Source organism: Glycine max, chromosome 19 (genome assembly GCF_000004515.6).
Source record: "Glycine max cultivar Williams 82 chromosome 19, Glycine_max_v4.0, whole genome shotgun sequence".
NCBI classification, from domain to species: Eukaryota; Viridiplantae; Streptophyta; class Magnoliopsida; order Fabales; family Fabaceae; genus Glycine; species Glycine max.
In genome coordinates this window covers 50,269,836-50,297,667 of record NC_038255.2, presented here as the reverse complement: position 1 = coordinate 50,297,667, position 27,832 = coordinate 50,269,836, and the positions used below count along the sequence as shown (strand labels likewise).

The 27,832-nt window shown below is 30.9% G+C and overlaps 4 protein-coding genes across 5 annotated transcripts; 1 reads left to right on the top strand and 3 right to left on the bottom strand.

Moving 5' to 3' along the window:
• Positions 1–163: 163 nt before the first annotated feature.
• Positions 164–2,171, bottom strand: LOC100780256 (probable tRNA N6-adenosine threonylcarbamoyltransferase). 2 transcript variants are annotated; one of them, XM_003554695.5, is made up of 4 exons: positions 2,050–2,171; positions 1,339–1,902; positions 811–966; positions 164–716 (listed from the first exon to the last, which is right to left on the bottom strand). In XM_003554695.5, the coding sequence occupies exons 2-4, from the start codon at positions 1,891–1,893 to the stop codon at positions 369–371; spliced, it is 1,059 nt and encodes a 352-aa protein (XP_003554743.1). In that variant the 5' UTR covers positions 1,894–1,902; positions 2,050–2,171; the 3' UTR covers positions 164–368. The 2 variants fall into 2 exon arrangements, with proteins under 2 accessions (XP_003554743.1, XP_006604874.1); XM_006604811.4 differs by having other exon boundaries at positions 2,042–2,169.
• Positions 2,172–4,707: 2,536 nt separating this feature from the next.
• LOC100779721 (F-box/kelch-repeat protein At3g61590) lies at positions 4,708–7,905 on the bottom strand. The gene is made up of 2 exons (XM_003554694.5): positions 7,476–7,905; positions 4,708–6,122 (listed from the first exon to the last, which is right to left on the bottom strand). The coding sequence occupies exon 2, from the start codon at positions 6,101–6,103 to the stop codon at positions 4,886–4,888; it is 1,218 nt and encodes a 405-aa protein (XP_003554742.1). The 5' UTR covers positions 6,104–6,122; positions 7,476–7,905; the 3' UTR covers positions 4,708–4,885.
• Positions 7,906–21,043: 13,138 nt separating this feature from the next.
• Positions 21,044–22,797, bottom strand: LOC100793541 (uncharacterized). Its single transcript, XM_003553728.5, has one exon. The coding sequence runs from the start codon at positions 22,189–22,191 to the stop codon at positions 21,409–21,411; it is 783 nt and encodes a 260-aa protein (XP_003553776.1). The 5' UTR covers positions 22,192–22,797; the 3' UTR covers positions 21,044–21,408.
• A 1,376-nt stretch (positions 22,798–24,173) lies between these two features.
• On the top strand, positions 24,174–24,967 carry LOC100793019 (acidic endochitinase). The gene is given in 6 exon segments (XM_026127080.2): positions 24,174–24,389; positions 24,391–24,429; positions 24,432–24,463; positions 24,465–24,547; positions 24,550–24,805; positions 24,807–24,967. Coding segments are annotated over 6 exon segments (708 nt in total). The 3' UTR covers positions 24,889–24,967.
• The last annotated feature ends 2,865 nt before the right edge of the window (positions 24,968–27,832 follow it).

The window sequence follows — 27,832 nt, the reverse complement described above, 5'->3', positions numbered from 1 at the left end:
TTGCCAAAACTAAGCACAAATTTAGTCCATGTCTGATTCTACATCAAGTCATCCAAAATCGTGTAAAAATATCAGCTAATGTAATTTTAGATAAATGTTCATATGTTTAGTCTAATGTTGAAGAATTGATTATAAATTGAAACAACTTTAGGCAGCTTTTGTGTTGGATCAAAAATTTCATACTGAATTTTTACTACCAACTTATAAAACACAAACTTCCAAACATAAATTCTTCACATCAAAAACAATTCTAACAAAAAAAATAATTTTGCAGGAACTCACCCAAAAACACGCTAAATATTCTACACTAAAGGCTTAATTGAGTGCCCAACAGCCCAAGAATAGGACTGCACCTCAAGAATGACAAATCAAGTGCTCTTCTCTGCAAGCCCATTCAATTTTGCCAGATTTGCTTCTCTCCATATTGCTTTCACTTCATCTGTCCGGAACCGCTGGGTGAATGTAGAATCCTCTAGTGGAGTTGATGCGCCATGAGCAAATTCAAGGAGACCAGTATAAGCTATCATTGCTCCATTGTCAATGCAATATCTATCATCAGTAGCAAACAATCTTCCACCACGTTCAGAGCACATGGTCCTCATCATCTCTTGCAACCGCTCATTGCAACCTACACCACCAACTATAAGAACATCTTTTGTGTCGCAATGAGCCATAGCCCGCTCCGTTATCTCCACAAGCATGGCAAACAATGTCTCCTGCAGCATACTAAAACACATCAACTTGCAAATTCATCATTCATTAATTAATAATATAATGGGAAGGCAAGGGATCGCCACAGATTAAATTCACCTGCAGAGAGTAGCACAAGTCTGCAGGCGTGCACTCATTATTCTTTAGCTTTTCAGCAGCAGTTGCTTCAATATAGCTCAATATCCCACTAAAAGATACATCCATCCCTTTGACAACATAAGGCAGGTCGATAAACTTCTCTCCCTTTTTCGCAAGCTGAAGGATAAGATAATTAGTTGAGAAAGATTTTCACATTAAAGGTATAACAAAAATATCCCATATATCATATGATGCACAAGGCATAAAATAAACTATGTAAAACACAGTTTGACCATGTTTGGGAAAATTTCTCCACAATTACTTGTAGAAGAAGAAAATAAGAAAATAAAATGAATTGAGTTTCTCCTATTAACTAATATAAACTTATACACTTAACTTTTGTAGAGGCTCTCTTGTTTAATTTCTCCAAAAATTGAGGTGCATGAGTTGATTTTAACTTCTGGGAGAAACTCAATTCATACCGTCTTCTTAGTTTCCACTCCTATAAAAACTTAGGAAGAAGTTCATTCAAACGTAGTAAAGCAGGACCTGCTCAATGTTATATCCGGGGCTAGGATCATTGGAAAGTGTCAAGACCCTTGCAAAGCGATCCAAGCAATTCCCCACAGCAATGTCGATGGTCTCTCCAAAGATTCGATAACGCCCCTCGCTGTAAGCAATGACTTGAGTGTTGCCACCACTGACATACAAGACAACGGGGTCATCAGCGCCGGTAACAATCCTTCCCATCTCAATGTGTGCAACACAGTGATTGACAGCAACAATTGGCTTCTTCCAAAGAAGCGAAAGCACACGAACAACAATAGCAGAGACTTGCAGAGGAGCTCCCATGCCAGGACCCTTGGTGTAGCAGAGGCAGTCAATGTCATGTGGAGTGATTTGTGCAGTTTCCAAAGCGGATTTGATAAGGGGAAGAACGTGTTGGAGGTGGTGCTGTGCTGTCTCTCTGGGAAGAAAGCCTTGGCCAGGAGGAGTGATGTATGTGTGCCGTGGGTTTGAAAGAATTGTGCCATCTAAGGTCACTACCCCAACACCAATCTTGTTCGCTGAACCCTCAAACCCCAAGGCTATCATTCTCTTCATTTTCACTTTCTAGGGAAAAACAAAAATGATTGATTACTGGTTAGAGTGTACAATCACAAAACCCAGAAGAAAAAGAAAAATATTTTTTGACTTTTGAGCGTGGAGTGTAGGAAAAGCTGAAAATTTGAGATGGGAGGCGAAGAAACACCTGTTTACCTGAGACAGCCGGCGGTTTGTGAGGGATAACCGTTCCTTAGACTTTGGAATGGGATTGGGAGGGTTTATGTTATGTTTTTGTTTTTGTGTTTCCTTTTTTTCATTTGGCTAACGTTGGATACTTGGACATAATAAGATTCTCTATAGACTCCATTCGGCCCGACAGTTTTTTGGGCTCCCTGATGAAAGGAAATTGCTATTTTCACTTTCTCTGGTTACTCATACACTACCCTTTATAATTATTTTTCTTAAAATAGCCTGAAAATTGCACTCCCTTTTTTGTAATTCTTGTTGCCTTTTTCCACAAATGTTTTATAGTAGATGTTCTCCGCCAAGTCCGACCTGATGCATAGATACTAAATGAAAAATAGTTATTCAGCTTTGGGTTGGTAAAGCAAAACGTTGTTGTTGCTTCTAGAAAAGGTGAAATGGGAGCTGACAGTGAGAGTTACTCCAACTAGATCAAAGAAATGTGGAAGAAGTTCAAAAAATAGATTTGTTAGAATGAAGGAAATTGTCACCGCAAATGACAATAATATTGGAATTTGGAAATTAAATGTATGGAATTATTCACATCTTCCATAATCATTATTTCTTTTTGTTTGCTATTTAGTTTCTCTCGTAGGTGATCTGGTGACCTAGTTACAAGTTTTCCTCTCAACATTAATTGCTTAACTAATTAATTACTTGGTGCATGATATTTAGCTGCCATCCATTGCGACTTTATGCAAAAATTCGAATCCAAGCCCGTGGTGCAGGTATCAGCAGGTCAATGAAGCTTAGGGTTTTTAAGGAAGAGGGGCATTGGATTTGCCAAGTTGGGGTGGTAGCAGAGTGCAGATTAAGGGTATTTTGGAAAAACAAATCATAAAAGGGAGTGGATTAGTGTAAATAGCAGTTCCCCTAATGAAATTTGACAAATTCGGCTCTAGTGTTTTTTTAAGGATAAATTAAAGGTGTTGCTACACACACCATGAAATTGCTGGTGCACCCAGCATAACTTGTGCAATTCTCATTTTGTCTTCCCATAAAACTGATACAGATTGCATAATTCATATGAGACTTTGCTTCTGTACTACCACTATTGCCTTCACCTTCAGTATTTGCCATTGTATTATAAAATATCCATTTTGCATTTCATAATATAATAAGAACACTGAGAGTGCAGGAAGTTTTACCCTTAGTCCTGATACAGCGATACCCTCACTTGCTGCACCGATTACTAGATGGATAAGAATATCTAATGTTTTATAAATATTAAAAATATGTTTCACAATTTAATGGATAACAATAAATTACATTCATGTATTAAGTTAAATTATTTATTTTTCTGTAGCCATTTTAGTTAGGAAGAAAAATTAAATAAACTCGTGTACAACAAATGAATATAATTTATTTTGTTGTAGATGTTGTGAAAGACATAATTTTTTACATATTCATTTAAAATAAGTTGATATTGATATTTTTCGTAACTATTCGAATTTTGCAACTAAAATATTACATAATTGTATTCTTAAAATAATATCATATTATAAAATTAATGCTATGAACACAAACTGTAATTCTAAAATAATAATGAATAATATAAACAATATAAAATTAAGTGATGAAGAAAAATAATTGGTCAGTGACATTCTTAAAATTCGAACTGAGCCAGGAATGGGTGCAAACGTTGAATCCTATTCATGCTCAACTCTAGTTTAAAACGTCGAAAATATAAAAGGAAATTGTTAAAATAAGATGTGACACATTTGTTTTTGTTCTGTTCTGCTACAAACTGTGCATTGATGAGTGATGACACCCCATTATAATTATAGGTTACTTTCACACTCAGTCGGCAATTCTTCTTCCATCCCAATCCCAACTGAGAAGAGCCGTTTGAATATTCTTGCCTTGACTAAAACGATGTTCGTTCGTTTATTTAAAAAATAAAACCTTTATTTGTCACACTCACATCTCCACCAACGAAAACCCAACTTTACCAAAGCACTCGTGTCGTGGACCTCACTCGTCCGCCAACGCGATATAAGCAGTTTTTAATTTGCCAAAAAATGAAAATTAGTGATTGTACGGACGACACACTCAATCACAATATAGAATTTGATCTTAGCCTTGCATGCCCATTGGCCACCAATAAGTCATGTCAAAACTTGTGTTAAGGATAGCTATAAAAGTCAATTCGAAATCATTATTGAGCCTCAGAGTTTAGTTAACAAAGAATCCTTCCTTTTCTTTTATGTCCTCCACAATGATGGAGACTGCTAAACACTATACAATCATCTTGCCTAACGATGCAATCAGTTCCCAGAAATCATACAAATATTTTGACTCTCAGTTCTAGTTTTAAAAAGTACAGCTATGCCTATGAACACAACCTAAATATTGCACATTTCTAAAGGACAGCACTGGTAAGCAGAATAAAATAGTCTACTCAAACAAGGAAATTGAAGCCATTTGACCTCTTGAATAATGGGCAATACAAAGCAAACCACGGATTAAGATTTTTTCGGAAAGCAAAGAAAATGTTATGTTGGAGTCTGCATTATACATTTCATGGTAACTCAAATAAAAAAAAATTGGAGAAGGTTGTAATTATTATTATTAGAGCAAGTGCACGAATAGAGAAAATAAAAGAAAGGTAAAAAAAAAGCTGTGGTATTTTCAAATGCTATTAATAATATTCCAGTATCCATGAATAAGCAGTTTTATCAGCAAGAACATTTTGTATGAAACTGTGAAAACACTGAAATCATATTAAATTTTTACTTAAAAGAACAATGAAGGAAAATGAGTAGAAGCCTTGGACACAATTAGCAGCTCTTGATTGTAAGGAGAACTATGGAGCAATTTCAAGTCTAGCCTCAAAGCAAAAGCCAGTAAAAAGCTGCAGCGGGAATCTTTTTCCCACAGGGCATTTCTGCGACCATTTCCATTGCTTATGGTTCACATCAAATATGAGAAGCGCCGGACCTCCATAACTCTGAATATATATCAGATCATCTGCACCGCTGCTAGCAAACACATCATCAAACTCCCCAAAGCCTTGGAAGAATTTGTGGGGCATTCGAGCAATCTCTTCCCACTTCTTATCCTTTAGAAGCCAGATACCAATTCCTTTTATTATGTCAGGTCGATCTGGTTTACCAATTCCTCCCACCATTACAAGCTTCTCCTTCAGATTCATCAAACGGCCACATGTTAGAGAAAAAGGTACTGGAATGAAGTTCCTTGTTAAGCTACCTTGAGAAGAATGATTGGACATGTTATACGCAATTAGGGCATGACGATTTACAGGTTGGCCACCCCCGGTTGAATAAACTAAAAAGCACAGCATCCCATTGCATATCACACTCTCATTACCACCTCTCCACCCCATCAAAACTTCCGTTAAAGAGGTCACCCAGGTTGCATTTTCTGAATTGTATAGATGAATTGAGATATCCCACTGGACAAAGTTCTCAGGGACTTGTTTAGATTTTACAATTGCCACAGTATAACAGTGAGATTCCCTGTTCACTGAGATTGCTAATGCACTGTAATCAGAAACTTTCAAACCTGGAGGCTCCTCAAGCTTCCTGTAGGTTTTGGTAATTGGGTTGCAGATGCATATTTCACTTCTGCTGTCATTGTCCATGAAGCAGACCATGCCATATGATGAAGCAATGAACCAATTAGAAGTTCCAATGCATGGAAGTTCAATGCGATACCGATACCATTTCCGAAGGACGGGATCAAAAGCATAACCATCTGGTTCATCAGAGCTCGTAAACATAAAGTACCAAGGTTTCTGCGGTAGAACATGTGAAAGGTTCCATACAAACCTCTCTGAATTAACAATTTCATGCCACCTCTTAGACACACAGCCAGCTCTAAAAATGCTTGCAATGGGGAGATAGGCTAGGATTCGTTCCAACAAGTCATCTGGCAAAACATCCAAAGAAACAGCAGTTGCTTCTTTTTCACCTTCCTCACCAAGTTCTAAAAATGAATCAAACGCCCCAGTCTCCCTTTGTCTGTCATCATAGTGGCTGATCCAAGATGTTTCTCCCGCCATAGGAGTTGGAAGGAAAGACCTAGTAGGTATAGTAAAGCACAAAAGGAAAAAAAGAGCTGATTAATAAAGCTTCCTGACATCAAATAAGAAAAAAAGTCTAGGTATTATGTCACCTAAGAATATACTAGATCATGGAGATATGCTATTCTATTTTCAAATTCGACAAGGTGAAGCACTTTTGGACATAATGATGACATTTCAAACCAATAATACCACAGTAAGATAACATAAAGAAGCAAGGTAGTTAAAATTGGGATTTTAACTTAAATAAGAACGGTGGTAGAAATCGCAAATCATGAATAGTAGGATTTTACAAAAGGAATACAACAAGGAAGGGCAGAAAAAGATGGCAACAAGATTTCATTCCCTTTTAAGAAATCAATTACAACCTACGGAGAGGAGCAGTTGAAGGGATGCATGGCCATCAACTATCCTCCTTTTCTGTAATTTAGAAATCTAAATAGTAGAGGAAAGATGTACATCACTTAATAAATTAGAAAATCTGGTCTACATGCTACAAGGTGAGATCTTAAAAGTATTTGGTATTTTACAACAGAAAATGCTGACAAGTTATAAAGCATGATATCCAAATCCCAGACAAGGAAAATTCCTTTGAATTATTAAATATTTTGAAACAAATATTGTTAATAAATTGAACAACATAATAGTAGATAGTTGCAACCTGCAGAAAAGCTAATTAGACATTGTCAGGTATAGCAAAGCAAAATACTGTATGAAATAAGAGAATTTTGAAACAGAGACAAGTTTCAGAAAATCTGATTTCATATATGGTATTCGATTCAGCTCCCTCGAATAATTAAACAATCTCAAAATCTCAATGCTTTCTCAGAGATTTTTAAGGAGTCCTAGACGAATACCATGCGTGACACAAAGGGGGAAATTCTACCAAACAAACGAACAACAAAATTTCAACCAATGCAATGAATCCCTAAAAGAGTAAACCTCAGAAACAGAACAAGCATTTGTCAGAAAGAGAAAATGATGCAAAAGCAAACATTTTTTTTAACACCAACTCTTCCAAGAAAGCCCGTTGATCGAAAAACAACATCTTTTTCTACAGAAAAACAACATTGGATACAAAACAACTTTTCATAACCATCAAGCCCTAAGAAGGGGTTGGGATGAAAAGAAAAGGGAGGGGGAAATCAAATGGAGAAAGACCCATAAAGCACTCCAAGAACCCTGGTCGATCCTAAGCAAACCAATCAACGAAGCTGATATGAAATTGTTAAAGCACACACAGATCAACGAAGGCAGAGATGCATCAACAAAAGAAGACAGCAACAAGGTTTTTCATTTATGTTTAAAGAGCGAAAAAGAATGCATTTTGAGATGAAACCCATGACAATACCTTGTTGGGACCGGGTTTGTAGGTGAGAGAGAAGAATCTGGGCGCGGCGGAATTGGAGCGAATCAGTTAGAGAGAGAGAGAGGTGTAAGTTTTCCTTTCCTTCAAATGGGAGAACAGAGAAATGGGTTGCTCTAGATTTGGTTGATAAACAAGGTCAAGCAAACCAACAGCACATTGAACCCAACACACACACACACACACACACACACACACGAGAGAGAGAATGAAAAAGAAGCTAAGCGTTTTATTTATTTATAAATAAATATTTATTTATGTTTTTGGGTTCTTTTTGGTTTCTTTTTTGATAGGACAAAAACGACAGGGAGGTAATGAAGTGAGGAGGCGGTTTCTCTATAGTCTATAGTCTATACACTGTAGAAATAGGCATACGCCACAGACACGGAAGCGCGTGTTGGCGCGTGTCCTCTCTTCGACGGTTGTGAGCCTGTGGTGCTAGTTATATTTATTTAGATTTCGGCCATCGTCAATTAAATTAATAGCATACTGCATGTGTATAATGTGCTGCACTATTTAGGCTTCTAGTTTTTTTTTTTTTTACATAAATATTTTTTTTCTATTCATACTTTTAAATATTTAACTTTATTGTCAAATCCGGTAGGAGACATATTAATTTTTTTACATAATATCTTTTTTTCTATTCAAACTTTTAAATATTTAAACTTTATTGTCAAATCTGGTAAGAAAAATATATATTAAAAAATCTGAATTTTCTTTACTTGAATCATTGCAAAAACTGACTATTTATAAAATTTAGTTTGGAAAATTTTCCATCTAAGATAAGTATGAAAAACCCTTCAAAGATATTTTATGATTGAATGAGAACCATAATTATTCCTCGTCCTACGAAATTTACGAATAATAAAAATAGCATATATTGACAATATAACAAATTTAGACTATAATTTAATATATTATAGTTTCTTATAATTTAATAAATTAACACTATTTTTGTATAATTTTGAATATACTGTTTTTCTTTATGCCTTTATTTTTAAATTTTTATAATTTACTATTAAAATTAAAATATAATGACAATATACCAAATTTTTATATAGTTATTTAATCATGAATTATAATATATAGTAAAGTTGTTAATTTTTATAATAACTATTTTAAAAATTCATTCAAAAATTTTTTTATTTAATTAATAATATAAAAATCATTGCAGTTATCATCCATAAAAATAAAACTCATTACTTGTATTATTTTGAGGTTTGGCCAGGAATTGGAAAACATTAACACTACACAAGCAAACAATTGAGTGATGGAGGATGGGAGAATCGGGAGAGACTTATCATCTCCAATCCTCATCCATTATATATTTACGTACATTTATGATTTAATTTTATGTTATTAATATAAATTCTGGATATCAACAATTGAATAACTTTTTTTTAAGTCTATAATTGAATAACTTATACATCGTCTTTTTTGTATGCATTCATAATTTTTGTTTATTCCGTAGCATATTATCTTAGAATTCTTATTTTATATTAAATTAATATTTTCAATTATTTTACTCAGTGCTCTGTAAATTTTGAATTGTTTCTGGTTGTCTAACAAGTGACGACAAAATTATTGTTTCGGTTGAGTAAAATATTTTGTCGAGTTCCTAACTTCCTATTTACTATCTCATTTTGTCAAGCATTAATTAAAACTTCACTTTAGTTGGCAATCTTGTGAATGCTTAAACATATTGGAACACACAATTGAAGAACACAGTACGTACTACAAATTTAAACGTGAGCATTGAAGTATCACTAAAAATAAATGCATTAAATAGCAACCTTGTAAAGGAAAATATCCCGTATACTTTTATTTTTATGGTGAAATTTGTTTCTATCTTTGTGATATTTCAATTGTTTCAATCCTTGAGAATAAATAAATGAGTTATGGATATTTTTGGATAAGTAAGCAACATCTAGTTAAATGGCATGCAATTGAGTTGAAATCTAAATTCGGTATTTCGATTGGAGCTTAGATGTGTAAACAAATATCAACATTTGATTGGAACCAGTAGACATTAATGTGCAGGCATGTAAAATGTTAAAGAGTGGTTGTATAATGTGTTTCGTAGGGGTGGGTATATGGATAAAGATTTATCAATTAGTCCGTTAAGCTGGCAGATCGTGTAAATAACAGATTTTCTTATGTAACTATAGCGAATTTTGCATTTAACCAGTGAAACTCACAAATTATGCCATCTTAATCCGTGGGCTAATATGCGGACTTTGATATTCCTTTTAGGGTAATATTTATTTTTATCTTTCAATTTGGTACGCGCTAATAATTAGGTTCTAGAAAAATTTAAAATTTAAATTTTGTTTTTGAATTTACAAAAAATATAATAAATTAATCTTAATGGTAGTTTCCTCTTAACTCAAATAATTGTGTCTATGTAACATTTTTTATGATGACATGACAGCTAACAGATGTCACGTGTCATCTACATAATTATCATGTGTCATTTTATATGATTATCACATATAAAAGTTTACTTTGGATTTAGTCTCTTGACAACTTGTTATTATTTTAATTTTTGAACTTAATCATTTAGTAACATTTATGTTATATGAAATTATTAACATTAATATTATCATATCCTCTCACTTATATTCTTTATACATATGAAACCAACTTGTTAGTGTTTAGGTCTCAATAGAAAATGTTAAAACTATGACATTATTAAAAAATAAAAATGTTAAAAGCACTTTCTCACGTATGCTTGTTTTTTTCTAGCCGGAGCTCATTAGACTTTTTGTAGTTTTCATATCATTGTTTAATCATTGTATTTGAAAATAGATGACCTACAAATTTAAATATAAAATATAATTCATACATTATATTAATCATGTTGGAGTATACAAAATAAAATAAAATACAATGAAAGGTGGAAAAACAAAAATATATAATTTTGTCTTAAATTTTGGTTGAATAAAATTATTCATCTTGTATCTCTTTATTTTTTAATTTTCTCCTTGATTAAATAAATATAATGACTTTTAAAATAAATTATTTGTTAGTATCTATATATTTACATAATACACATTTTTAACTCGATTCTTATGAAAAATTAATTTAATTTTCATATGTTTATTTATTTTTAATTAATTAACATTGTTGTTTGTCATAGTTATAATATTATTTGTTATAATTTAAACTCAATAAAATATAATAAATTAATTAATAGTAATTTCAAATATAAATATAATATTTTTTATTTTTATATTTAATAATTATTTTTGATTCAATCTTCTTCATCATAAATAATTGTTATCATTATAAACAAAGTTCATTTATTATCACTATGCTAGTGAATTATGTGTAGTGTGACACTTCATTGAAAATTCAAAAGTAATTTTGAGAGACTAAAATGATAGTATATAATTAAGTTTAAGGATAAAAATATAAATAAATGATTAAGTTTAATGACTAAAATAGTAACTAACACTTGAATTCAAAGACCAAATAAAAATTCAATTTTTTTACCTATGTCATGTGATAATTATCACACGACAATCATGAATTCTCATGTTATCACACGTGACAAAAATATATCAATATTTTTGTTGTACTTTTTGTAAATTGAATAATAAAATTTTAATTAAAAACCTAATGCTCATCTTCTAACAAAATTAAGGATAAAAATAGATATTTATGTCTTTTATATATATATATATGTAAAGGCTTTGATCTTTAATATAGAAGATTTGATGTAACAAATATTGATATATTTTAGTTACCTAAGACTTTGATCTTTTAAATATGCTGCTATTTTTAGTTACAAAATACATTAAATATCATTTATCGTGATTTTTTTTTCTGTAAAAAAATTGTTTCATTTCATAAAACGAGATAAACCTCAAAAAATGAAGGGTTCAACACTACTTTGAATACATTTTTTTTTCTTTGTTAGTATTATGTTCTTGTAAGCACGGAGTCATACTCAAGTTCGCATATGTAGTGACGCTGTTATAGCTTGGTCCCTTCTAACAATCAAGGACACTCTTTTATGGGTTAATTACGGAAATGGACAGATTTTAATTTTTTCTTCTAAGAACTAAAATTATACGTTAAAATATGATTTGTTTTTTTTTTCTTTTTTTCTAATGAAATCAAAGGTAGGGCAAGATTTCTATTTTTTTTTAAAGAATTGAAATTGAATTGTAGTGCACGATTTCAATTATGTTTTTTAAATGAGTTTTATTTTTTTTGTTAGAATTTACAATTTTCTAATTTTTTAAAAGAAGAAAATGACATTAAAAATAAAGTGTTATATGGATGAAATTTATAAGTTGAACAATATATAATAATTAATTATTATGCTTGAAATATTAAAGATTATAAAATATTCAACTTGGTTTATTACCTATAGACAATTACTACAATGGTGACCTTCATTTTGATATACTCAACATTTATTTGACCTATTTAAAACTAGTTCATCTATTTTATTATGTACGTGATTAATAGTTGATTTGTCTAATTGAAATTGTTGCATGTTAGGATCAAAAACAAAATTTAGACCCATATATTAAGACCAGTAATGATGATGATGTAAATGAAGATAATAACAACAAAGATAGTGACAGTCTTAGGATCAGTAATGACAACAATGATACTACAGAAAAGAGAATCCTACCAACTCAATTTGATCGTAAAGCAAGACAAGAATAAGTTGAACCAATTCAACAACAACAACACACAAGGAAGACCATGATGCCACACGTGAAGATTTACATGTGGGACATCATCCCACAAATAATTTTTTAATATATGTATATTATTTTCTTATTTTATGAAAAATTCCAAATATTTTATCAATCAGTCAAAAGTTATTAAAAAAATTAAAACAAGTATTACTTACGTAACACAATTTCTATTAAAAAATGTGTTAAAACACAATCTCTAAAATAATTTAAAAAAAACATATTGGAATCATATGTACATGTGTAATTTTAACTTTAATAATAAAAAAAATTAAAAAATTGAAATCATATATTCAAATATGATTTCAGTTTAACAATTTTCTGAAAAATAAAATCGTGTTTTAAAACATGATTTACTCATTTTTATAATTTTTTTTTAAAATATACTCATGATAATTTTTTTTAAAAAAAATCCATTATGATGCAAGAGCCCTCTTTTCCATATTCTCTTAATTTGAGGGATATACTTTGCCAATTCCCACATATTACCTAAAATTTCACTACCACAAGAGGCAACCTCCTTCGTTTCTATTGCCATTTGTCTTGTTCCTTTTCTTTTTTCTTTATTCCGTTTTTTTCCCCTTTCATCCTAATTAATTAATTCCATATTCCCCGTTCATTTTTCTTACTCTTTTGGGTTTTAAAATCTTAAAGAAAGCTGTGGGCTTTGATTATCGGTTTGTTTGGCTCATGACCGCAATTAAGCAAGCATTTATGGCCCTTTGGGCCTATTCACCTAATTACTATCTCATCTTTAACTTTGTTTCAATCTTCACCCATTCCTCTTTCGCGACTCTAATTATTATATTTTCTCGATAGTTGACCAAGTTCTTATCCGTCAAGTTTGATGTTTTTCAGCTTTAAGATTAACCCTGTCCACAAGGACTATTGTTGTTCTTCAAAGTTTATTTCCCAGATAAATAATTTTTCTTACAAAAAATAATAAATAAATTAAAATATGAAAAATATTAACTCACATTTTTTTTAGAGATAACATGTAATATATCATCAACAAGACTTAATGCTCTTCAAATAGGATAAGATTATCATGGAATAATTCTCTTTAAATATTTAACATAATTGTATGATTCAAATTTAAAATTATTAATTAAGTTGAAATAATTCATACTAATTTATTCACGTATTTTGTTATAATTTCATCCTGTTTCTTCTTCTATAACCAATTGCATATTTATATTTTAGATGAATTTATTAATTGTTAAAATATAAGTGTAAAAGTGAAATTATACATTAAAAGAAAATGATAAAGTTGAGTATTATATAAATGAAAAAATACCTATAAACATATATTTTAAAATTTTAAGTTAAAGTATAATGTCAATTCACTTCGTGATTTATTGATAAAAATCTTTTCAATATTTTATTTCCTTTAGTTTTACAACAAAAGGTACTGTGATTAAAGTTTCCCAACACTAAATTATTAATAAAATAGAAACAATTCGATACTTTTTTTAAAAAGAAAAATAGAAAGATAAGTAAATGGCATAAAAAAAAGGTTTTGTGTACAATTTTTTATATTTGTATGAACTGAAAAACAAATATAAGAGAGTTCATAATAATTCATTCATCATATTTAACCATTATATTCAACAATAATCCTTGAATATTTGCTTACCTTTGTACTAGCAATTTTTTCTTTTGGTGGGGAGGTGGGAATAACAGAATTATCTTTTCTTTCTTTACCGACAGAAGAATCCGAAACAAGAAAAAGAGGTTATATCCTGTAGCATATGCTAACTTAAGTCGACAGAGCAAAAGGCAATTTTCAATGGAAAATTAATAATTCTTTTTCTCCTCGAGACTATTTATTATAGAATATAGACAAACAAATAGTGAGAAATCTCTGATTAGTCATTAATCACTGATGGGTATATGTTGAAGCTCACAGCTCAGCTTTTTGTTTGGACATAGTAAGAAAAGTAAGTATAGAGATGGCTCAAAAGCCATGGCAAGAATCAAATTCTAGAGAGACAAATAATATGACTGTGATATACTGACCCTTTGGCTGAAGGAGAGTGTGTAGAAATTAGAATTGCTGAAAAAGAGTTGGTAGTGGCAGCACCACTATAGCATTAGGCTATTTCCAGCCAAGCCACCTTGCACACACTAAGTCAGGCCTCTCTCCTCTCCAATATCAGATTCAACGCCGTGATTGATTTGTCCTTTCATGCATATATACATTTTTTAATCAAGACCTACCAAATATATTTGGGAAAACAAAAAGCCATAAGGCATGCATTAAAGGTGAGACTATGGCCAAACGTTGAAAACGATGGCTTTTATTTGGTTAATATCACTACAACTCATCATATTATATATTCATACACTTCATCATTTTGCTCGGTAAGATTTCAACCCAACTCTTATTATCCAATTAACCCCAAATCTCATGCTCTTCTAATCTTTCGTCACTTTCACCAATATTACTAAAATCTAAAACCCATTTTCGCATATAAGAATTACATGACGCCCGAAATAAGAGAGAGTGGCAAAAAAAAATATAGACCAAACATAAAAAAGACGGTACTATGGACATAAGTTTTATTAGCGGCTTAAAATCAAGATCCTAGCTAGTGTTAATAATGCATTAATTAAAAACATAAGTTATTTGTTCAGTAAATATATAGATATTTAATAAATTATCAAATAAATTTTATTAATATATTATTTAGTATATACTATAAAAATGACAATTTAAATAAATCATATTTATTGAATTGCGGAATTCAATTTATAGACCTAAGATCTATATAGTTTAAGAAAAAAAAAATATACATTCAGACAATAAAAAAAAGTATTTTCGAACTCCGAGGCAAAAATTTAGAATACCATGCTTGGATTATTATTAAACACAAATCACAACTATACAAGTTTTGAAGAACATGTTCTCTATTTGTTAGTTAGAAATAAGTTAAATGTAAGTAAGACTATTATTAATTTAAAGTGACAAGATGTTTCTGGACAAATGAACCACTCGAAGCTAAAAATTCACTAACACACTCATGCTATTGAACAATGACTAATACACAAATTTTTATAATTTCGTAGACTTTGGTGTTGTATATCAACATTTTGGAAATTTTTCTTTCTTTCAATATTTTAGTCCCATTTTATTTGTCTTTGTTTGAGGTGATATATATACTTCTTGTAAAATTATTAATTACATAAATTGCTTTAATAATTTGACTTTGTTTGTCAAAAAAATACCCTTACTAAATAAGTTAGAATGTACTTGTGAATATGTTTAAGTATTTAGATGAGATACTAATAAACGAAAATATTATTAAAAAAATATTTTATTATTTTTTTCAAAATAAAAAATATATTGAAACTAATTAAAATACTTAAAGTGACATGTAATACATAACAAATGGAGTGAACTTTTTTCACAGGTTTTGAGGTAAACAACAGTAAATTTGCAATTGCAATAAAAGAAAACAGTAAATGTACAATTAATGTAACTTTTATTCTCTATTTTTTCATCTTTCCATCTTTGTAATATTGAGTGTAACATAAATTTGGTATTTGAAATTATAATAATAAGTTAAATTGCACTTTGATTCCTAAGTATAGTAACTATGTGATTTTATTCCTTCATGTTTTTTAATTGTATCAGATGGATTTCTCAGTATTGTAATTGTATAATTTTACTCTTTTAGATTTTAGTTTAGCTAATTAAATCTTTTAATTATCATAATTGTATGACTTTAGTCATTTTATTCAATAGATCAATATTATTCTTGTTAATATATAACAATATTTTTTTAGAGGCCAGATAGTTTTATTAATAGCCAATCTAAGCACAGGAAGTATATATATTAGATTAAAATCATACGATTGTAATTATTTGGCTGATATTTGTTTTTTTGAATTGCTTGATCCACTGATCAAGTGTAAGCTTTTCGGTTGAAATTGCCTTTAAACATCTATAGCAGCTGGTATTGAGGTCCGTGTTCGTTGTTAGACCATTTTTTAAAATAATTAAAAATTCCTTCAAGAAGTTACTAGAAAAATTGACCCTGAATTAATGTAATTCAAACACGCAGATAGCACCATCCTGAAGTGATAGGATTGGGTTAGTGGAGTTGAAAAATGGAGAAATGTGACAATTCAACTCGGGTTATTAGATTAATTAATGGGTAACCTTGCATCAACTTAAACTGTTGGAAAACGATGGAAAACACCCCGGAGATGAAACAAAATTCAAACGAAACAAAAGGATGTACAAAAGAAGAAACTCAAAATTCTAATATGAATTTTTTTCCACAGGTTGTCTATAGTAAAAAATGCATGTAGTATATAAAAAATACATTGTCCAAAATTTATTCTATTAATCATTAGTAACTAACACAATTTATCTAACTAATCATTAGTTAATTAAATTAATTAACCGTAAGTATGGTAAGAAAGTCCAGTGAGATTTGAGAGTATTTATAATCAATAACCGAAAACTAATCTGTTTTAAAGTCCAGTGAGTTCTACCTATTTTAACTAAATTCTTTTTTCGTGCAAAAAATTAGGAATCGAACCTTGATAATAATTCTTAATATATATCAATTATGTTACACTTTCTTATATATTTTTTAAAAAATAGTATAGTAAATGAATCATTGAAGATACTAGATACTAGTCTATCAATTTAGGTGTAATTAAATTAAGGTCAAGCCGATGATGAGCAAATTGGTCTGTTTCTTTAAAGTTTAAACTTATTTGTTAAGAAAATGTATTTTTTTTAATAAAAACAAACAGTTTTCTAATTTTTTAAATCTGATTCATGATTATTTTTAGTCGTAAGTTTGAATTCCCAACTCTAACATCGAATTAAGGTTGTCTGTGTAAAATCATCCTGTCATCTTTCAAATTAGTTGAGTAGTTAGATTAGAAATCCTGTGCAACTTTTTACAATGGAGAATACTTAGACAGAGACACAATCAGAGCTGTAACGAGTGCTTCCTTACTACTATCGGCATGTGGGGCTGCAATTTTGAAAGCTTGATAACTTCTTCCAACACCAAGATTATGGAAAGCAAAACTTAGCAGCATCACCGATACCTGTTTTTATATCCCCATCTTTTATGTAACATATATAAAACCTGTTTTTGGAGTAAGGGAATTGATCTTTACCATAGAAATTTGTTCTTCTATAAAAACAAATCAGATTTGAACGTGAAACTAAAAAACAATATTTTAATGTTTTTTTTTTACCAAACTAAAAAAATGATTAATTAATTTTAATTATTTTAAAATAAATTGTAACTAAATATTAGAAGGTGAATTCATTATGAGACTTAAAAAAGTAATTTAAAATCATAAAGTTTCATTTTCTATTAGAAATGCTCTAATAGGCTTCAAATTTGGTCTATATATTGAGAGAAAATAAATAAAGTAAACGTTTGAGCCAATGGTTTCCTTTCTCTCCCAAGGATCATGCCTTGAATTGTCATTGGTTTACGCTGTTGGCTTAAGATTTATGCATGGCTGGTCCATGACCTTCCTTTATGACTCAGTTATAAACTTTCTAATTAAAAAACTTCTATAAATTAATTAAGAAGATTTCTGATATACGAATACATTATTATTAATTGCAAGTGACCTTTGTTAATGAACTTAATTTTATGTACTTAGGATGACTGGTTAATGTCTTTTAATTAAGAAGAAGCTTTTAGTATTTAATTATTTTTTAAAATTTAATTTTTGATTCTTAAATAAAAGTTTGACCGGTTAATATCATTTAATTTTTATTAAGATGTTTAGTCTTCGAATTTGACAATAAAGATTTTTAAATTTTTAGAAATTTTAATTTTTAGTTTTTAAATAAAAATTTGAACCCATTAGTTTAGGATCTAAAAATCTTAATAAAAAAAGTTAAAAAATGTTGATGGGTCAAATTTTTAATCTTTTTAAATTTTGAAAAAGTTTAGGGACAAAGAGCCTAATTAATCCTATAAGTTTCATAAAGTTTTTTAAACAAGAAAATATTTTTAATATTGTAAATACATAAGAAAATAATCCAAATATACAGTGAAATTCTGCACGTTTGAGAAATTGAATCGAATTATGCATGTTGGCTTTGTTTTTACTTTTTAGAAATCTATAACAAACGGAGGCCAATATAAGTAATATATGCGATGGCAAAGAGAGGGAAGGACACCAATATTACATTTTTTAAATCATGGTATTGGTATAATCTTCACCTAAAATAGTGCTTAATCTTTATTAAAGATGGTAAGTACACACAAAATGAATTTTTTTAATATAATTTATTTCATTAAAAAATCAATCAATTTTTTTAAAAGTATTTGATTAAATGACGTAAATAGTTATCACTTATTTCAATCTATTGTTTGTTTTTTAATAATGTTTCTTATTATTTGAATGCAATGCAAACTATTAAAAAAAAAAGCTAGCACTGAGGCATTAATATTTTAGCCCTTCTTTTTGCCTTATATGATATATAAAGTACATACCATCATCGCCACCTTATAAGAAATTAATAATTAATTAAGGCCAAAACGTTAAAATTGTTATTAATTAAAATAATTTGACATGGCAACGTTGATTATGAATATGATGTATATAATAAGATATACAGGCAAGTGCATACTTAATAGATCAAAGAAGAAAACAAGTAGAAGTGCATCAATTTTCTTAAGCCGTACTACAATCTTCATTTGATTCGATGACAACAGAAGCAATTTTATAAGGTAGTGGAATTTTGGTTGATGCATGCTGCTTGTTTGAGTCATCCATTTTGACTTTGGCTGCACAGCACAGGCAAAAAGTGCTTCGATTCAAGTCAATGAAATGGCAAGAGTTGGCATTTGTTGGGTAGGTTTTGGATAGTGACACCACGAAACTTAATTTTTTTTGTTAGTGTCTATATTTTTTTACAAAATTATTTAAAATTGCATAGTGATATATTATGGTGAATTGCTATATAATTTTTTTAGTAACTATTAATAATATTTAAAAAAAAATTCGTACATATTTTTTCATAATCTTTCTATTTCAATTTTTAATTACATTTTTTTTAAAAGTTATATAATACTAAATACTAACTAAACATGTTCATGGAAATAATATTCTTAGCATGCGATTTCCAAAATTGCAATTTTATAGTACCACGAAACAAACATCCCCTTAAGTATTAATTTTTTTTTTGTCAACCTCCTTAAGTTTTAATCATGCTTGCATTAACATGTACAAATAATCTATTATTTAAAACATTTCACCAATATTTTACAGAGGGGGCCATCAAGCTTGGCTGAAATAGTTAGGCTACACACGGTTTTGCTTCTTCAAATTGAAGCTGTGAGGTTTTTATTGTTAGTTATGGGCCTGCAAGCTGATGAGTGACTTATATATTACCCATGTACTGAGAGAAAACATAAAAGCGCCACCTGTTTTCATGAGTTGCATGGTTCCAACTTCCAACACAAACTAGTGGGAGTAATTGTGATTGCACAACAACAAACTGATGTGAACAAATCATCAACTCTTGGACCCATTTTAACGGGACAAAATCTCATTTTGTCATGGGCGTCTGAGTTCCATTTCATTTGATTGGAAATTAATGGCATTAAAAAAAAAAAAATAGAAAAAATGCTTAGATCCATATCAGAGTATATCAACTGGTATTTGGGTTTAGAAGGAAAGACGATTGCTCACGAAAAGTTGAAAATGACACATTGATAACAATAAATTAGTAAGATTTATATAAAAGCACATAAATGTAACTTTGACGCACTTGGCTGTTATACATTGTAATTAATAAATACTACTAATATACTTTTGTTATCCATTATGTTTAAAGAATTAAATAATATATAATATATTATTACTAATACATTTTTTTCACAATTTTAATAAAAAAATCATATTTTTTACTCATTCTTAAATGCTTAACATAATGAAAATATAGATACTATTATATTCACTTTTTACGATTATTTTTCTGACATATATCCTAATGTCCATACCATTTTTTTATTCTTTGGCGAATTTTATCCTTAACATTTTATTTTTTGACAAAAGTTATCCTCAACTTTTGTGTCTTTTGTGTTTATTAATGAATAAATGCTGGAGGTTAGAATTCACAATTTGGTAAAAATTGGAAATAAAATTCTCAAATTAATTTGTTGGGGATAAAATTCATTAAAAAATAAAAAAAATGGGGTAAAAAAAGTACAATTAAGCCTAAAGAAAAATCAAACAAATGAAAGTTATGCATAATTAGAATGTGTTTAAACTAATTTTAACCATAATTTTACATTAGAATGTTTTAAAATTTGAGAATGATTTTTTTAATGGCATAACAAACAAAAGTTAAGACGTTAGTGGGCTTTTTTTGTACTTGTTTCAGAATACTGGCTGCTAAGTAGAGAAAAACAAAAACATGGTTCAAAACGACCCAAAACTATGGATCTCGTGAAAGGCCCAACCTTGTACTAGTATCTTCTTGGTTATTATGCAGATTTCTATATTGTGTTGCCCCAAAAATACCATTTAGAAACCATGTTGTAGTTAGTATCCTCTAAAACAAGAGTAGAGGAGGAAGGAGAAGGATTACCAAGATTCGAAGAAGATAGTTAGAAACAAAAATCATGAAGTGAGAATAATTTTGTGTGTGTGTGACAGTAAAACTGAGATTAGAACCGTGATATTATTGGTAAACTACCTTAATAATATTATGTAACTGAGATCAAGCAAGAGTGGTTATCTAGACACTATATACTTTCATCTTTAAATGACCAATTTAGATGACTTTTGATGGAGAAATATGACTTTCCTCAACCCACGTTAAAAATCAACTTCACCATTCTAATCCTCCTTTTTTTTTAAAAAAATATAAACATTGTAAACCTCATATTTACCAGTTTATGGGAAAAAATACAAATTAACAAACTCCAAAGAATATAATTTTTCCTTCTAGATTTTACGTATTTTTGAAAGTTCAAATTGACAAAGGGAGTAGAGGATACTACACATCAACAGAGGGGGTCTGAGATGAAAAATGACAAAGGGTAAGAAGAACAGGTAAAAAAAAAAAAGAAACACAAACAGAGAGAGGGAGAAGAATTAGTGAGGAGCGATCTCCACCGTTGGAATGGCTACGAGAATCTCCACCGTCGATGACACTAGCAGTAACAGGAGCGGGAACTAGTTGGCACGTATATTATCATTTACCTTTCTACAGTGTGATTGGTTGGAGTGAGTTGTTGGTGAACACTTCTTTGAGTCACCAAACAGCACAAGAATCCCGAAGCCGACATTGCCAACCCTTTATTTCCCGCCAATTCCTTCACTCCGTTCCAATCCTTCAACGCCGTCGTTCTCGGCGACGACGAAGATGACGCCGTCGAAGACTCCCCTTCCCCCTCCTCCGTGCAAGAATTCTCCCAAGATTCGCTCGACAGAACTTCCTCCTCCTTCGTTTCCTTCGATTTCTCCTCCGGCGTCTTTCTCCGGCGCTGGTGTATCTTCTCTCCCATGAGGTCGCGGTACCCGATCGCCGAGATCTTCTCCAGCGCGGGGAAGCCGGAGCTGTCCATCACCATGGCGCCGATATTCATGACGCCGTGGAACCTCCCCGACGGGCGCCGGATCTGGAAAGCGCTGAAGCACGGCGTTGCGTAGTCGGCGTCGGGGGAGAACATATTGCTGATGAGGAAGCGTACGGTGCCGACGAGGTGGTCGCGGAAGGTGCCGACAGCGTAGATGGCGACGCAGACACTGGAGGTGTCGCCGGCGAGAAAATCCGGCGTAACTCGGAAGAGGAACTTATCGTTCCAGGTAGGGTTGTGGCCGCCGAGCTTGTCGACGCGTGTTCGGAGCTTGGTGGCGGGGTCGATCCACGTGACGGCGTAGGTTTGAAGCCTCCGCCGTGGAGATGAAGGCGGCTTCAGGCCCTGCGCGGAGATCAAGTTGATCTCCAATACTTGATGAGTCCTCGCCGCCGACGGCATTCCTCTCTCTCTCTCTCTCTCCAGAACCTTCCTTACCACACCATTTTTATTCTTTCTTCGGTTTACGGCAAGATCAACGGACGTTATTGGCCAAGAAAGAATCAACGGTTGTGATTCCGGCGGAAGAAAGAGGGGGCAAATTAGTTTTTGAGAGGGAAAAATAGAAAGCCGTTGGTTTCAGATTCAGAGGAAATAAGTGTGGGACCTGCGTTTATATTTATTGGGCTTTTTTTATTTTTTTTTGTAGTTATTATTAGTTAGGGTGAAAGCTGTAAATAACTGAACTTGGGATAGGGTGGGGTGGCAAGTGAAAGCCGGCTTGTTGCTTGCTACTTAATAACTAACTATTTAACTAAACACTAACATTACCCAATATCTTACAGTAATATTATTCAATTTTTTTTATTATATCTAGATTAATTATTTGAAGTTTAACAATATATAATCAAATCTAAAATATATCATTTTGATTATATACATAGATAATTTAAAACTTTGAAATAAACATAAAAATCAATATCACCTGTATGATAGAGCGGATACTACTGTGGGTATCTTGAGTCCCATTCGTGCTTTCCTTTAGTTCAAAGTATTTTTTCTTTCAAAAATTTGGCCATTCCTTACTTGGGCGTTTGGAGATTTTTTTAATTCGCTTTGTCCTTTTTGTATAACGCTATTTTGGCAGATGTATTCTCAACCATGTTCTTTTGCACTTTTTGGTTTTTCTTTGAACTTTGGAGTTTTCCCCATTTCCTAAAAATAAAAATAGAGCGGAAACTACTGTAATATTTAAATTAAAATCAAACCTGCCAGAGATAGTAACTAAATATTAATTTCTCCCAAGCTTATCTAGTATATATATTTTTCGGCACGAACGATGGAGTGGACAAGCATTATACTTTTGTTTTCCTTTTTTTACGTGACATTACACTTTTGGTTTTAGAATCTTGTATGTTATTTTTCTTTCTACATTTTTGTCTTCTAAAGTTGACGAGTCCACTTAAATATAATTATCACAAATGGTGAGTCACGGATTACATTTCTTTTTATCGTAATGCATCTTGTAGTTATGGAATGATCAATGATAAAAAAAAAAATTATAGTGACCAAAGAAGAGTGAATAATATTATTTTTTATTTATTATATATTTTTCTTTTTATCATATCATTTGTTTTATTTCATTTTTCCTCTTCTCTTCTTATTTTCTTTTCTTTTCTATGTATATATGTATAGAAAATGAAAACAAGGTAAGAGTCTGAACTGAATCCTCTTGGACCTCTTCATATTCAAATAAGGTGAGTTATATGGTATCTATATTCAAAATGGAATTATGGAAACGTGGACATTGGGGATACATTAGGAAAATAAACCTAAAATTTGACTGAAAAGGATCTATACGCTACTTTCGATGTGATTATAAAAGCGTATGAACTTGTAGAACATAATAATGAACTTCAGTGCTTTACAAATCCAGAAAGAAGGGTACGGTCGCGTTCGGGACTTAAATTAATTATTATCGTTTCAAATATTTGATATAAAATTAAGAAATTTTCATAAATAGATCTTAGAAAAAATGATCGAGATACTGTATTATCTAAAGAAAAGTTATTAAAATGATCAGATTCCATGTAACGAGATTTAGACAAAGGAACACAATTACTTTAACATGCTTTGCTCTTGATGTTTGTCTTCAGTCACGTCGTGGCACTTGCCGACACATTGTTTGAGATAATTACGCTTACCCAACTGATTTCTAAATTGTCTATGTATATATAATGTTAAAACGACAATTAATTTGAAAATTAAATATAAAAACATGACATAAATTAAGTTTAAGATGTTAAATTATTATGTGTTGCTATATGTGCAATTATTGCACAGCTGCGGAGTCTGCATGGTACGTAATGTCTACTAAACGTTTCAGAGGCTCTATAAATTGGTCCCTAACTTGGTCGGTCGTATATAATCAAGCTAAGACTGCAATGGGCAATAAAACACCAAAAATTTCAATTTTCTTTCTCTTGAATTTTCTTGGCATGGTATGCAGTAGCAACGCCGGCGACATAGTGGTTTACTGGGGCCAGGGCGAGAGCGAGGGCACATTGAAGGAAACATGCAACTCTGGACTATACAAAATAGTGAACATAGCCTTTCTGGCAAAATTTGGCGGTGGGCGTCAACCTGAAATCAACCTAGCAGGGTCACTGTGACCCTGCATCAAACGGTTGCAGAAGTTTGAGAGCAAAGACATAAAGAATTGCCAGAAGAGAGGAATCAAAGACAAGACCATTGGGTGATGCTGTGTTGGATGGAGTGGATTTTGGCTTTGAGCTTGGTGGCGGCGAAGCCTTCTACGCTGTGCTGCACCACAGTGTCCCTTCCCTGATCAACACCAGAATGGAGCAGTGTCAACGGGGCTCTTTGACTTTGTTTGGGTTCAGTTTTACAACAATGGTCCATGCCAGTTTGAGTCTACAGACCCCACCAAGTTCCAGAAATCGTGGAACCAATGGGTCTTATCCATCAGGTCTAGGAAAATTTATGTTGGACTCCCTGCATCTCCATCACCAGCTACGCCTGTTAGTGGGTTTGTGCCAACACGAACGCTTATAACACAAGTATGGGGGAGTAATGCTCTGGGATAGGGCTGCTGATAAGCAAACCGGATATTCAAGCAACATCAGGGGCAGTGCTTGAGATTAATTTGGATGTAAAAGTAAAAACCATGCAAGTTTTCCTTCGCTTCATGTGATAAAGTCAATCTTAAATAATTCGAATAACATCTCAGTTCAATCTTTAGTAGAAATCATTTTTTATAACACTTTACTCTTGGTTAAACTCTAAATTAGACAAATTTTATCTCCCCTGATGAACCATAGGATTAACACACAAAAAAATAAAATCTTCATCATGCTTAGCTAGTGCTTTTCAAAAAATAAAAATGTTCGAATTACCTGGGAGAGTGGCCTGGTTGTTGATTATCGTATCATACATTTGAAACCATATAATTTTTTCTAGTCTGTAAAATTATGGCTTATAGCGCACATGATTCAATTTCAGTGAAGAAAAATGGCATTTGACCGGGATTATGAATTTACCTTTATAATTAATAACTTCTGCTAAACAATAAATATATATACATTCGTTTTTTTTTTTTTCCATTTTATCAATATCATTTTTTTTTCTTCCACTCGTATACTCTATTTGTAGGATATACTATTTATCAATGTTCATTTTATATTTGTCCATGGGAGAAAGCTTCTTTAAATCTTTAATAACCAATATTTCCGCTGCCAACAGAAACACTTATATGAATATAGATCGATCATGTGACAGACCATGTTAAGCTTAGGTCCTGGAAGTGGCTAACAAAAAAACCCATGTTGATTCTTGGCAACGTGGGAAGCGCCAGAAAGTGGAAAAGTGACAAATGTTGCAGTAGCGATTCCGCAATTGGTTAGTCTTTTGGTATGGATTTTGAGATGAATTAACAACTCAATTTAGCAAATAACTTTTGTCAAGGCTTCCATGATTTGCAAACGCACGTGAATTACAAAAGGGATCTCACCGGAAGCCTCACAAGGATCTCTAATGCATCCTCACCTCTCACTGTGGTGTGGCGGCCAGCCACTGCAACAGTCACGAGTTATTTTTTTTTTTTAATTTGTCATAAATAACTCAAATTGATAACAGTGTATTTATTTGGTAATGAGATTCGTTAGAATTAGTTAGAGTTAACACATGCACTATGTAATCACATATCTTATTTCTTTTAGAAAAATGTTAATTTTTTTTTTAATTTAGGATATATAGGTGATTTGATGAGTAATTATAAGAAAAAATAGTGAGTTGTTTTACTAGGTACATTAGAGAGCAACTAGAATTTGAAGGGAAGCCCGAGCTTTGCTGTCCTTCATGCTCAAACAAGATTTATATCCTATATAGATAATACATGTAGTATAAACAAAATATTAAAGAATAAGTAATTCGAATAGAAATGAAAAACTAGAGTGAGTTATGGTATATAGTTACATTTGATGGAATTAAAAAGACAAACTTAATAAGAATTGTTAATATCAGGACCATGTTTGAGATGTTATTGTAATTAGTTTTTAATTTTATCTCTTAAAATTTTTGTTTAACTTTAGTAAATAAGCTTTTTTTTATAAGTTGTAACATTTTTTACATGACTTCAACTAATTTTTTTAAAACACAAACTTTTTTATCTTTATTTTTCTTTTTGTCTTTACAGTATTTATTAAAATTATTTTTTACTCTTTTGTATATAAGGTAATAATTTATGATATTTTTTTTCCTCTTCGTATACTCACAAGATCGAGTTTTATTATTATTTTTTTACATAAAATAAGATTTTCTTATTCTTACTCTTTTATTGTTTTTTTTACCAACCCTTTTATCGTTATTAATGATAGATAATAAGATTATTTTTTTATTATTTTATTTTATTTTATATCACATAGTTTGTTTTAATCATTATATTTTTACATTTTTTTATTATTCAGGGATTATACTTCAGGATATTAATACTGATAAATGATAGCTTTGTTTTATTTTTCATTAATGTTTAAATATTTTGCATTATCCTATTTATTTTAATCATTACACTATTAACATAATGAAATATAATGTCTACTTAAAAGTATGTTATTTTTACTTTATTTTAAATTTTATTAAAGATATTTTAAAATATAGTATAAATTGAATAGTGAAATAGTCACAACATGAAAAAGATTAAGATCATTGAAAGTAAAAAATGTAAATAAAATAACTAGTCTATACATATAAAATTGCAAAGAGTTCAAAAATAATTAATAACTAAAGTTATAAATACTTGAAATATATTTTAAAATTAGTAAAGTAACATTTAAGTCATAAAAATAACATATAAATATGTTTATTTCTGTTACTCTACCTATATCAGTTAATTAATAAATAATTTTATCAAATTTATAATTTTTAACTATTAATTACTAGGTAGTTTTACTAAACAATACTTAAAAATGACTTATCTTCACCACGAGAAAAGAGATACTTTGCATTGCCTCTCTATATTTAGAAATAGTAAAAAAAAAGGTGACAAATGTATGGTATTTTAAATTATAGATTTATCACTAGTACTTTAATTTGTACGATGTGCAAGATAAGAAAGTAGTAATATTTTAGTCTAGGAAAGGTATAAGGTAAATATATATTTTATATAATTAAATAAATATATTTTAAATTTTGGATAAATTAAAACCTGTAAAATGCCATTTTATATTTTATATTAAAACAGTTAGTGATTTTGGAGTCAGCTGTCGGATTCTGATGTCTCTCGGTTCAGACTCAAGTATAGGGTTTTAGAAAAACTCAGGGACACCGGTAGGTACTGTTTCTCCCTTCATTTACGTGATTTTTTTTGGTACAAATTTGTTCTTCTTTCAATTCAATCGTTATTTATCATTCGCATGTTTCCTATTGAAACCGGGTTTCTAGTTCTGAGGATTCGCTTAGTCACATCAATTAGAAGCTCGTGACGGTCATGTGTTTGCTAGTTTGATAAACCATTACAATACTAACTACTGAAGAAGCTTGTTCTGGCTAGGCTTTTGCATTAGCTAGTTCTTTTTCTCCACCAACA